General features: G+C 31.9%; 2 protein-coding genes, 2 non-coding genes and 1 pseudogene across 4 annotated transcripts; 2 read left to right on the top strand and 3 right to left on the bottom strand.

Annotated features, from left to right (window-relative positions):
- The first annotated feature begins 6 nt into the window (after positions 1-6).
- On the top strand, positions 7-1,155 carry LOC119613242 (annotated as a pseudogene).
- Positions 1,156-2,813: 1,658 nt separating this feature from the next.
- On the bottom strand, positions 2,814-8,649 carry LOC119613241 (dolichyl-diphosphooligosaccharide--protein glycosyltransferase subunit STT3A-like). Its single transcript, XM_037969217.1, has 6 exons — positions 8,188-8,649; positions 5,925-6,253; positions 5,329-5,718; positions 4,960-5,247; positions 4,126-4,602; positions 2,814-3,926 (listed from the first exon to the last, which is right to left on the bottom strand). The coding sequence occupies exons 1-6, from the start codon at positions 8,291-8,293 to the stop codon at positions 3,372-3,374; spliced, it is 2,145 nt and encodes a 714-aa protein (XP_037825145.1). The 5' UTR covers positions 8,294-8,649; the 3' UTR covers positions 2,814-3,371.
- LOC119613243 lies at positions 4,007-4,087 on the bottom strand. Its single transcript, XR_005232218.1, has one exon. It is a non-coding gene; the product is annotated as a small nucleolar RNA Me28S-U3344 (small nucleolar RNA).
- LOC119613244 lies at positions 5,786-5,866 on the bottom strand. The gene has a single exon (XR_005232219.1). It is a non-coding gene; the product is annotated as a small nucleolar RNA Me28S-U3344 (small nucleolar RNA).
- Positions 8,650-9,100: 451 nt separating the features above from the next.
- LOC119613240 (gamma-tubulin complex component 3-like) lies at positions 9,101-12,575 on the top strand (the record flags this gene model as incomplete). Its single annotated transcript, XM_037969216.1, has 6 exons — positions 9,101-9,648; positions 9,839-10,068; positions 10,573-10,830; positions 10,890-11,928; positions 11,995-12,187; positions 12,254-12,575. Coding segments are annotated over exons 1-6 (2,211 nt in total), but the record flags the coding sequence as incomplete, so codon positions are not given.
- Positions 12,576-13,187: the final 612 nt, after the last annotated feature.

Here is a 13,187-nt window from a genome sequence, read left to right as displayed (position 1 = left end):
TACGACTTCGTGCCCACCGTATTGGATCATTCGGTCATTGACTTCTGGACCAAGATTTCCGATAAGGATTGTTTCACCATGGCCAGACGTTTGCAAGCCGAAGAAGCTTTATTGTGTGGTGGCTCCAGTGGTGGTGCCATGCGTGGTGCTCTCAATGCTGCCAAGAGCTTGAAGGAGGGTCAAAAAGTGTGTTGTCATCTTGCCCGATGGCATTCGTAACTACATGACGAAATTTGTTTCTGACAATTGGATGGAAGCCCGTGACTTCAAAGAAGTTGTTAACGAACACAACCACTGGTGGTGGAATACTCCTGTAGCTGATTTGAAATTCCCTGCTCCCGTTACCATTAAATCAAACACCACTTTCGGCGAGGCCATTAAAATCATGAAGGAACACAAATTGCAACAGATTGCTGTTTTAGATGAAGAGGATAAGTATGTTTGCTAAATCCCTTCAAATATGGAGAACAAATTTTAACTTACCTTCTTTCCTTTCAGCTCCTTGGTGGGAACTGTTGGCGAGGAAACTTTGCTTACTCAAATTGTTAGCATGAACCGCTCATTGGATGAACCAGCTGTCAAGGCTGCTGCCAAGCGTGTCATTCGCATACCTTCAAATGGTATTTTAGGCAAATTGGCTCGTGTCTTGGAAGTCGATCCCGCTGTTGTTATTGTCGATGTTGAAGGTAAGCTTTCCCAACAATTAAAATTCTCCTTACTATTTTTGCCAGCGAAAAACATTTTTGCTTTCAAACAAAAAATGGCGGTAATTTTTTTTACAACCAAACATTTGTCATTAACAGTGCTGCCAATTATTATTATTTTTTTTTTCTGTTTTTGAATAAACGCTTAACTTTTATCGCTTTTTATAATAACGTTATTTTTTCATTATTTAAAATTAAAATTTATTTTCTTTCTAGATGGCAAAGAAGTATTGAAGGCTGTTGTTACTAAATCCGATATTATGCCCTTCATTGCTGCCGGTCCCTCTAAAGCAACCAATGGCACTAATGGCACCAACGGCTCTAGCCATTAATAATTTTGTATAAAAAATATTTTTATTTATAAAATAACTTGCAATATACTTATTTAACTAAAACAAAAACTATAATTTAAAATTATAATAAAATAAATGACAATTTTTTTATTAAATTATATAGTTCAAAGTTTTTAATTTTTTAAAAAATTGTGTAAATTTAAAATCGCGGGGAATTATACAAAGGCCAGTAATCCATAGACAAGACTATAGACTGTAGTCTAGACTATAGAATATACAATACTAAAGACTAGACTGTAGACTATACTATAGACTTCACTATAGACTAGACTGTGCACTAGACTGAACTATTGACGAGAGAATAGAATAGACTATAGACTCGAATATAGAGATAAATATGGACTAGACTATAGACATGACTGTAGACTTGACTATAGAGTAGACTATAGACTACATAGACTTGACTATAGAGTAGGATATAGACAGGACTATAGAATAGACTATATACTATATATACTATAGACCAAGGCGAATAGACTATAAGGTGAAGTCATTTCATTTTGCGGCGAATTCATGAAATTTTTTATATATGTAGTTTGACAGCGTCGGGTTTGAAAGAGAAATTTTTTTATATTGAGTTTGACAACTTCGGGCTAAATTTCCATGGACAAAAAATAATCAGCTGTTGAAATGACTTCACCTTATTAGTTTCGCAATGCTATAGACTGTAGACTTGATTAAAGAGTAGACTATAGACTAAACTATAAACTACATAGACTTAACTATAGACTAGACTATAGACTAGACTAGACTATAGACTAGACTATAGACTAGACTATAGAATAGACTATAGACTAGACTATAGATTTGTCTATAGACCTGACTATAGGTTAGACGATAGACTGTAGATTACAGACTATAGAGTTGACTATCATAGACTATACTATAGATTATATAGTATAGAATAGTATAGAATATTCTATAGACAGACTATAAACTAGGCTATATAATAGAGAATAGACTAGGCTATACTGTGCTATACTAGGCTACTGTAGACTAGACTACAACATAGAGTAGACTATAGTGTAGACTATAAAATAAACTTGACTATAGAATAGAATATATAGTAGAATAGACTGTAAAATACACTTCAGGCTAGACAAGACTATAATATAGACTAAACAGTAGACTATAAACTAAACTACATCGTGGACTGTAGACTAAACTATACACTGGACTATAGCCTACATAAACTGCAATGTAGACTAGACTATAGATGACACAGTCTATAGAAAATAGTATGTATTAAGACACCTTAATCCTGACTTTAATAGCCTTACAGTCTCAATAGAAACTATTGGTAAACAGTTACCAATGGGATGTTGATTATTTTAGGAAAACATAAAATCTTTTTAATTTGTAATCAACATGATCTTTAATCCAGGAAGTACCAAAAATAAATGTCAAATTTTACGTCATAATAGAGACCCAAATAACATGATTCAGCAATAATCAGAAAAAAAACTGTAATTAAAAAAAATTAGCTCGAAAAAATGTTCTTGTAAAACATAGATTTTTGTCAACAAAGATCAAACTTTCGATGAAAATATTACAGGTCACAGATCGAGATCATTTTCGCAAACACTTCTTGTGTTTGCGAGTATCCAGAGATCAAGTACTTTTTCTCATTTGTGGTTTTCTATAGTTTTGTTGAAAAAATTAACCAGTTTTTCAAAAAAAAAAAAGTAGAGATCGCAGATTAATCCTCTTTTTCTAATAAATTTTGTTTTTTATTATATGATTAAAACAACATGTATTTATTTTAAATTTGTTCTTGTATAAAATATTTAATTTATTCCATTTAAAGAGCCTTTCTTTTTTATGCAAAAACTTGACTGTCATGTCACATTTACGTTGAGCACATTTTTTAGGGAATTCTTTACTTTTTTTCAGTTTATAAGGAAGTTTATTTTAAATAATTATCATTTTTTGTTCAAATACAAATTTTATACTTTAGAATAATACTTAAAAGTTTAAAACATTTCACATTACTAAGAGAATAGAGAGCTTTCTTTATGTTTAAAATTCTAGCAAAACGTAACGAATTTCAAAAGAGATTCTTCAATATGAGCAATTGTGCAAAACTGCTGGAATACTGGCAATAATTTAAGTTTTCTTTTTTAGTCAAAACCAAACAAATAAATTCTTTTAAAAAATAATAATATTGATCAACAATTTTTTCAAAAAGTTTAGGAAATTTGTAGTAAAAAAAAAAAGAATATAATTGTTATAGAGTTTGAGAGATAAGAGATGGAGAGGAAAATTACAAACTAGTGAGATAGAGAGCGAGAGGTAGTGAAAGCTTTGTAGTTAATTAAACTCCTCTATTGCTTAAATCCTTAACTTTATAAATGCGCACTAGCCAATGCTCAGTGGTATAGGCCTCCTCCAAAACATCCAACTCAAAATCTTTATTGCCAATTTCAGCTGCACGTACACGATCATAACCGGGCGGTTTACCACCCTCTGTATAGACTTGTCCAAAACGATAGTAACACATTTTATACATAAGACAATTGAGTAGAGTGGGTGAGCCCTCTTTATCAACACGGAATTCACCATTGGCAGCATAATAATCTTTTTCTTTAATATGAGCACCACGATCAGTACTGCCACCAATACGCACCATCCACAGGAACTTGTTAATATCGTCCGAGGAGTAGCCGGTTAAACCGCCAAATATGACCAGCACATAATCTACATCTAACTCACGCATAATTTCATAAGCCTTTTCCTCTGAGGAGGCCATGGCTTGACCGACTCTCGAGATGTGAGTGTTATTCCAGGTATTGTTGTCCACCAATATGGTGCGATTAGCCATGGCTGTTATCTGATAGCCATAATCCCACCAAGACATAATGCGGGCATCCTAGAAAAAGAAACAAATGCATGGAATTTAGTTAAATCTTCCTAAAAAGCTTATAACATTAAAAAAACACATATTTTTAAAATTTATTCAGCTTAGTTGTAGTACTCATTATGTTTCATACTCTTCCTATCAAGAATTTATAAGTGTTCATCATTTAAATTACTTTATGGAAAACTTTTTTTCTTATGCTTAAACTTACCTCTGGTGTATTCATTTGCAGCCAATAGTAGGCCTCACGAAAATCATCGAATATTATGCGACCACCATCGTGCGAACGTGCACTCAAAACTATACTAGGCGATGAATAGGCCTCTGACGTTACCCAAGTACAGTGGAATGTATAGACTATTAACATTAAAGTAACAATGCCCACAAATGTTAAAGCAACCTCTTTTTTAACGCCACCACTTTGCTGCTCCAATTTTTTATATTGCCGTCTACTTTCGACTGGTTTTGATGAAGAAGCTGCTTCAACCGATTTGATATATTTAGCCAATAAATGTGACACAGCTATGCCGGATAGGACACACATAACAGGGGCCAATACCAACATTAGACGAACCATTACACCGGCAAAATAAATGCTAGTGACACCGTACAAAATGATGAAAATATTCGAATCGGAAAGTTTGGAGAAGCAAAAGTATAAACCGGCTGGGAAGAGAAAAACTAGGATCTAAAAGAGATGAGATAGACAAACCATAATTAATAGGTAGAAAATGAGGGATGAAAATACAAAAAATGTAAGGAATGAAGGGATGAAAAAAATAAATCTTGACTAAAGATCAATATATAGTCTTGACTATCAGGCAGTCTATAGATTGATCTATTGATCGTTCTATAGTCTTGACTATAGAAAAACTTATATGTGACGATGCATTTAATTTTAACATTTAAGGATTGTTTCAGCGATCAAAGTGTTAATGTAATCACTTGGAACATTAAGGCGTACTCATTTGAAAGCAATATTATCATCATTAATGGAAATGAGGGAAAATGAACACAAATTTAAGACTTAAATGAAAAAACCTACCTGTAAATCGAAATAGAATGAAGACCATGAAGTGGGTTGATGTTCAGAGACGGAAGCAATGATGGGTATATGATTTTTAGCATAAGAAGGATCTAACAGGGAATAAAATCGCCCGGTCCAAGGTGAGACTTTACCGGTAACGGTTAATAAAGTGCCCACAATAAATACCACAGTCAAAATGGTAGATATTAAAGCCTTAAACAAGGTCTCAAAGTGATCCTTAGGCATACAAGAACGTAGGTAATCGACAAAGGCATGTATCTGACACAGACCAAAGACGCCCAATGCCTAAAAAAGTGAAAAATATATATTTTATTTTAATAATAAATATAAATCTGCAAAGGTATTATTTTTTTATAATTAACTTACCAACATATGTTCCGAACTTTGTATGGGCTGGAAACCCACAAATGAAATCTGCATAGATAAAATAGTGCCCACACAATATAAAGTACTGTAGGCCACATAGATGCGATGTGAAAAACGACCGGTAAACATTAAAGCCAAAACATGAAGAGGTATGAGATTGATTAGGAAAACATAACCACCCCAAGAGGATACCATATAAAAGTAGGCCAAGGCTGACATGGAAGACCAGAAAATGGCACCCGTTTTGACGGCTTTAATCCATAAATAATAGGTTAATAGCATGCAGAATATGGCAATGCCTTCATTATCATAAGAACCAGCCACAGAACGGGAAATATAACCAGGAACAATGGAAATCAAGGCAGCGGCTACCAAACCAGCGCCAGTACTCTATAAAATAAAAATATAAAAACATTAGTATCTTATAAAAAATCAAAACTGTTTAATTAATTATTGAAAAGTATTCAGCTTAGTTGTAGTACTCATTATGTTTCATACTCTTCCTATCAAGAATTATAAAATATTCATCACGAAATTAAAAAATTAAGAGGTTAAGTCCACACCTAACCTCAATATTATAACAAACATATACTCACATGTATTTCTTTAGTCAAAGCATAAGTGACCAACGTGGTTAGGGATGAAAAGAAAGGAGCCAAAAATACACACACATTGCGTATATCCACGGTAACATTTAATAGCCATAATATCCTATATAAGGCAGCCGATGTAACCATTAACCCGGGATAAATGGTACCACCAATGATACGTCCCAACGGATACCAGGCACGATCATCGAACCAATTGTGAAATTTATAAAAGCCATTTTCGGCTAAAAAGCGTGTTGTACGATAATTGAAATACGGATCAAATTCGTGGATGACACTTTCAAAGCGTAGCACAGAAAATAAACGCGTGGCGAATGCTGCAACATACAAAAAGCAAATAGGAAGTTAAAAAATAAAAATAAAATTACAACACAAACATTATTTTAAAAAAGTACCTAAAAATACAACTCTTCAATAACAACATACCAATGTGGTATACAATCTTGCCAGACTTGACGATTTATCATCATTTTGACGATTTTCAGTGTCAAAAATTACCTATTGAGGATTTGACGATTTTAACTCTAACTTTGATGATTTTTTAGAAAACGATTTTTGTACAAATTTTCACAAAGTTTATCTATTATTTAAATGAAAGTCGAAACATATGTATTTAGAATATTCTAAGAATATGTTAATAAAATAAAAAATTATAATGTTTCTATAATGTTTAGATCAAATATTTAGCCTAAATGCGAAACCACCAAAAGTTTTTGAGAACTACTTTTATTTTACCTGTACTCAGGGTATGACCCGTACTCATACAGTACATTGTGTTGGAACTAGGAAAATAGGTTATGGGAAAAGGATAGAGGCAGTAGCGATTATTTAAATACATATATGTATTTGAGTAAAAGGAATCATGGTTTCCGTTTTTAGTGGATCTTGTTTTTTTTGTATAACATTCTTATAAAACATTTCAATAAATATATTCAAAAAGTTTTATTTCAATGAAAAACATGTAAAAATCTACTGGAGATCATATCAAATAGTTTTCAAGAACTCAATGTAAGGTATTTAGAAATGTAATTGTCAAATTAAACAGATAATAACAAATAAAATCTATCGAAATTGATAAAACTGTTTCGATAGTTCAAATAATTAATAAAAAGTTAGTAGGAATACCATCAGAATGTCAAGGGACTATATTCAATAGTCTCTATCTGTCATTTCATGAAAATCTATTCCGCATCAGAGACATAAATTTCAAAAGAAAAAATATTTTTTGGCAATTTTATAGCAATTTTTAAATTTCCCTGTCTTATAAAAAGAAAAATTCTGAATGCAAAACTCTCTATCTTATCCAAAAATTGCTTCAAACTCTATTATTTTGTATAATTTTCTGTTGTTTTTACTAATTTTGGACATGCTGAACACAAATCCGCAAAATATTTGAAATCGGCTTAATAGTTTCCGAGATATCGCTCATTATGATACCAATTTGATTAATTTTATTGCCGTGGTTAACCATATAACATTGATTTTGGACCAAAAACTTATAATCTCTTGCTTTTTCAACAATTTGGTTTATATTACTTCATTAAATTGCATAAAATATAATATTTATTGATATTAAATCAAATAAAAAATTTATATTTCAATGAAAAACTCTCTATCTGAAGGTTGTAAAAAAATTTTCGTAGAAAAAAAGCTCTATCTGATATAAATTTGTGAATAATTTTGCAAATAATGCAAAATTTTAAATTCTTTTTATATAACGATTTAAAATATGATCTTAAAAATATATTGTAGAAGAAAAAAATTGAAAAATCTTCACGAACTAAATACATAAACAGTTTTTTTGCTCTCCTGAAAACTTATGTTATTCTAAATAGAGATTTTTGTGATCATCTGGCAATTATGGTGCTATATATAATTTGGAGACTCTAGTTTAGGCGCAAAAAGTCTTCTGTACGAATACTTATTGCGCCAAAAAAGTCGTCGTACCAAGTCTTCATACAACCCCGAGTATTTCATGTGGTATGACGACCTTAGGGTTTCTATATGATTTGAAGAGTAGTCATACCATACCATCATACCGCGCGTAACACAAAAATACAACCGTTTTTTATTATTTTAACATAAATACCCAAAAATACAACTCTTACATAACCAAACAACTCTGAATAATAACATTACTGTTAAATTAAAACTCATAAAATGTTAAAGTCTCAGTGCTTCATTTTTGTTTAAGGTACTTTGTGTTCTTTTTTCCCTTTGGTATCGTCAATAAATTCTTGTTTATACTCACACAATACTGCAGCTATTATCAAAATTGCCAATTTTACTAGATGTTCTTGTTTTTCCCATGTTAAAAATCTGGTTTTTGCTGATGGCACCGCCGTTTCCACTACCATTATGGCGTTTTATTTAATCTATTACAGTTTATTATTGATAAATTTATGCATTTAACACCCCCGCACTCTTACACAAAAAAGCCGCTTATAAATTAAAGCACAAAAAAGTTTGTTCTATAGAAAAAGCTGACCCGGCGTCTTTTTCCTGAATCACAGCCAAATTTTCAAAACAAGTTTTTCACTACAAATGCATAACTTTTAGTTACAATTATTAACTCTTTAAATACTTTATTATAGTCTAAAAACGTTTCAAAAGATATTTTTTCGTTTTATTTAGTTTTTACCCGTTTATTTTAATAAATTAAAATGTATATTTCAGAGCAAACAACGAATTCGTGGCACAAACTTTACGGCTGAGCAAAAAAAATACCAAACGCCCAGACAAATGTCAAATGGAAACAGATAAATCAAAAAATTTGTGCTGCCATATGTGTGATGTATATTGCCATATTGTGTACGGTTATTGCTGAGCTGGAGAGTTTATTTTATTTTCAAATATAAATTTTCTATAGAAGAAAATCTTATATTATTAATTATCTTTGGAAAAACTTTATAAACACAATTTTACATAAAAGAAATTAAACAGGATGTTATCAAGTGTAACTTCGGAGTTCTAAAGTTATGTTGATTTTCAATTTAACCATCCCTGCAAGAAAACTATAGAGAAATTATGCTGAATTAAAATATAAACCCGCTAATGGGTTAATATTATCCTATTAATAAATTTTTACTTCTGGCAACGCCAGAATATAAAAAGCCAAAAGAAAACTTTTTTTGAAAACTTTTTGTTTTATTGTTTGTAAATTTATATTCGCAAAAATCAAAGAAAATATCAATTATAATAGAAATTTTTAAACAATTAATAAAAAGTTTACGCGCTTTGTACAATTATTTAAAAGAAAATAACACAAATAATTAAAAGAAATCCTTAAAAACAGCAAAAACATAGACAGTTGGTTTTGTTGTTGCCTTTACGTTTTTTTTTTGCGACATTGTTGTTATATGAGGAAAGAAATAAAAAAAACGGTGTTCATATTTATTTAAAAGAGAGTGTGAGTGAAAAAGAGTGAAATTGTGTCCATGAGACAAGGAGCTAAAAAAGCAAACATTTCAATACAAGTGCCCTGGAATTTTTTGCAGACAATTAATTAAAGTTCAAGAAAACAATAATTAAACAAGCACAATTATGTCATTTAATGTGACCACAACACCAACAGTGGGCCCAGCAACAACAACAGTAAGTGGTAGCGGTTCACATACAGCTGCCTCTGGTGGAGGACGCAGTAATTATAAAGATATTTACGATTTATTGGAAAGGCTTTGCAAAAGTTTTGTGGGCTCAAAAGACAATCACAGTAAGTTATTTTTAATGTCAAATAGAAAAAAAAAATAAATAAAATTAATTTAATTCGTCTCGTGTTGTCCGCCTTAAACAAAATATTTCATCAATATTATCTGTCTAATTTTGTATTGGGTTTAATTTGTGTGTGTTTGTGGTGTAGATATTTTAAGAACATGATCATTTATTTCATTTAACATTTCCAGGGGACGTTTTGCGCCACATTACCCAATACATATCAAACTGCCCCTCGGCTTTGGGTTCTACACTACCATATGATGAGGCATCTTTGGTAGCTAAAATAACCCAACATCTTAATACCACCGAATCTTCCGGAGCTGCAACATCATCTTCCGTTTTGGGCACATCAAGTGGTGGCGGATCTCGTCACAATTCAGCATTATTTTTGAATTTGCATGAGCAATTAAAAGCCAGTGTAAGTTGGAATAAGATTTTTTTTAATCAGAAAATGTCTTTGTTTTGGAAAAATTTATTCTATAAGAAAATTATGTCCTAAATTTAGGCTATTTTTTTTTGAGACTTCGATAGAAAAATTTCTTTTAAAGAAACTTTTCTATAGAGAAGTTCATTCCAAAGAGACGTGTTTTGTAGAAAAGTTTATTCTAAAGAGACGTTTCTATAGAAAAATTTCATCTAAAGAGACTTTTCTATAAAAAAAATTTCTTCTAAAGAGATTTTGCAATAGAATATTTCTTCTAAAGAGGCTTTTCTTTAGAAAATTTCTTCAAAAGAGACTGTTCTATAGAACGTTTCCTTTAAATTGGCTTTTCTATAGAACAATTATTTTAAAAAGACATTTCTTTAAAAAAAGTTTCTTCTAAAGAGACTATAGAAATAGTTCGCTTGAATTGTGTTTAACGTTTTTGAAAATTGACTTCAAATTAAAATTTAATTATTTGGTGTTTTACAAAATTTTCAGCAATTAGATTCACAGCAACGAAGTGCATTATTAACATTTCTATATTATATGGCTGATTCAAAATATACAACTGCAGAAAATGGTTATGGCCACACGGCCTCAAATATGAAAACTACGGGCTTACAAAGACATCGTTATAGTAATCCGAATGCATCCTTGCCACCAAATAGTACCATGACTTCCTTTAGAAGTCATCTTTTGCATAAATCTCAACCATTGGCGGGCACACCACAGATTTCTCTAATGGCAACAGGAAATGTAAGTCATTTATACTGTATTAATTTCCCACTAATTCTAATCCACCTTCATGCTTTAAGGCTTCGAATATTTATAATTCTTCAGATTTAAATCATAAAATATCCATGTTTCGCCAAACGAGTCAAGGTGGTGGAGGTAGTAGAAGTGGTTCTGAAAATGATACAATGCCTGCAACAAGCATGTTGTCCTCAGCAGCCAGTACTCATCTTCCTTTGCGTAGTTCTACTAACGCAGATCTAAATAAAATGCAAGAAGCCCAAAATAATCTCAACGATGACATTGTACAAAATGTCATTTATGCCTTTACGGGCATTCAAGGAAAATACTTAAAAAAAGATGTAGTTTCGGGTAAATTTAAGTTGGATGTTAAAGCGAAATCTTTAAATGTGGTGCAGGCTGGTATGTTATTACGTCTAGCCGAATTGGGTTATTATCATGATTTAGTACAGTCCTACACCGATACCAAAAGTGGCTTATGTGCTTTGGGCTTAATGGGTCAGGGATTTGTGTCTGCTTTAAAAACAGAGCTCACCAAATACTATGGCATGGTGGCCATGCTACAGGAACAACTCAATAAACAACGTCAAGGCGAGACATTTGCCCTATTCAATTGCCCTTCTCGCCCCGAACGTTTAACTTTAATGAAAATTCTTGTTTGGTCTGTAGATCCTCTACAACGATTACAACTTTTAGCTTCTATTGCCGAGGCTTGTCAGGAAAAGAAAGGTGGCGCTTTAGCCTCAACGGTACATGGTTTTATGAACAATGGTAATCCCATGGTGAAAAATATTGCCAAAGAATTGCTGTTAGCCATATGCGGTCCTCTATATCAAATGCTAACAAAATGGCTTTTGGAAGGAGAATTATGTGATCCTCATGGTGAATTCTTTATAGAATGTTTGGTTGAGGTGGGACCGGATCGTTTGTGGCATGACAAGTATCGTGTACGTTCGTCCATGTTGCCGAATTTCGTATCCACTGATTTGGCTCATAAAATTTTGGTAACCGGTAAAAGTATTAATTTTCTATGTGAGATATGTGAAGACAAGCAGCCCGTTAAAGGTCGAGATGAGTTAAGACATTGTATAGAAGAAAATGGTTAGTATGCTCCAATTATTCGAAGAATTAATAAATAAATTAAATTTTTTCCTGTTATTTTTTAAGCTGAGCATATTTTTTCTTCGGTGGCTGATACGAAATTGCATTCAACAATTGATGCCATATATCTCAATACTTCGAAACGTGTTCTTGATATTGTTATGGGTCCACATAAACTACTAGAACACTTACAGGCCATGCGCCGCTATTTGCTATTAGGGCAAGGTGATTTTATCGGCATTTTAATGGAAAACTTAAAGTAAGTTTTCTTTTTAACTCTATTATTAAATATAAAAAAACATAAACAAATGTTTTTTGTTTACAGATGCGAACTTGATAAACCCGCCAAAGAATTGTATTCATATGATTTGTCTTCCATTATGGACGCTGCAATTCGTTCAACAAATGCCCAATACGATGATCCAGAAATATTAAATCACTTAGATGTTAGATTAATGTCTCCTTGTGATGGTGATATTGGTTGGGATATATTATCTTTACAATATACGGTACGTGGTCCATTGGCCACTATGTTGGAGCCTTCGATGTGTATATATCAGGTGTTGTTTAAACCCTTATGGCGTATGAAACATATGGAATTTGTTTTGTCTTCGAAAATATGGAAAGATCAAAAGTGTAATGCCAAGGTAAGTTTCAGAACGTATTTTTATGTACATATTTAAGAAATTGAAATCGAAACAATAATTTTGTCCGATGATGAAAAGAGTTAATTAGTCTGTCCATTCTTCTGGTAAATTATTTCCTTGGGGAAAAACTTTCTGATACAAAAAAAACTTGTTTTTATCGTGTCATTTCGAAGTTATTGTAGCTATTGTTGATTTAAATCATTATATCTTTCGAAAGTATATCCAATGTCCTATTTTAATAGTATCATTGTTGTTGTAAGTTAATCCCTTGATAAAACTTTCAGTTGGTGCAGTTGTACATAAGTAGGCACATTGGGAACCTGGTCATTCCGAAGTTGTTGTAATTATTGTTGATCTAAGTAATTGTTATCTACAGAACTCTTAGCTTTGTTTTTCTTTTTCTCGGGAAATCTGAGTGTATTTCATTGCCTGCCATATTTTGGAAATTTCCGGCCTCCTCTCTTATTTATATACTTCATAAATAACGCAACTTCTTCATCCGGTATGACATTCGATATCTTCTGCTAGCATGAATTAAATATCGATTTTTTTCATAATTTCTTTGGTAAATAACGTGTTTTATTACCACAAATAAATAATTATTAAATAATC

This window comes from Lucilia sericata, unplaced genomic scaffold, assembly GCF_015586225.1.
Source record: "Lucilia sericata isolate MDLA Ls3-8-SP2 unplaced genomic scaffold, ASM1558622v1 Contig002024F_arrow, whole genome shotgun sequence".
Lineage (NCBI taxonomy): Eukaryota > Metazoa > Arthropoda > Insecta > Diptera > Calliphoridae > Lucilia > Lucilia sericata.
The sequence above is the reverse complement of the archived record's forward strand: the minus strand, read 5'-3'. Positions and strand labels throughout refer to the sequence as shown.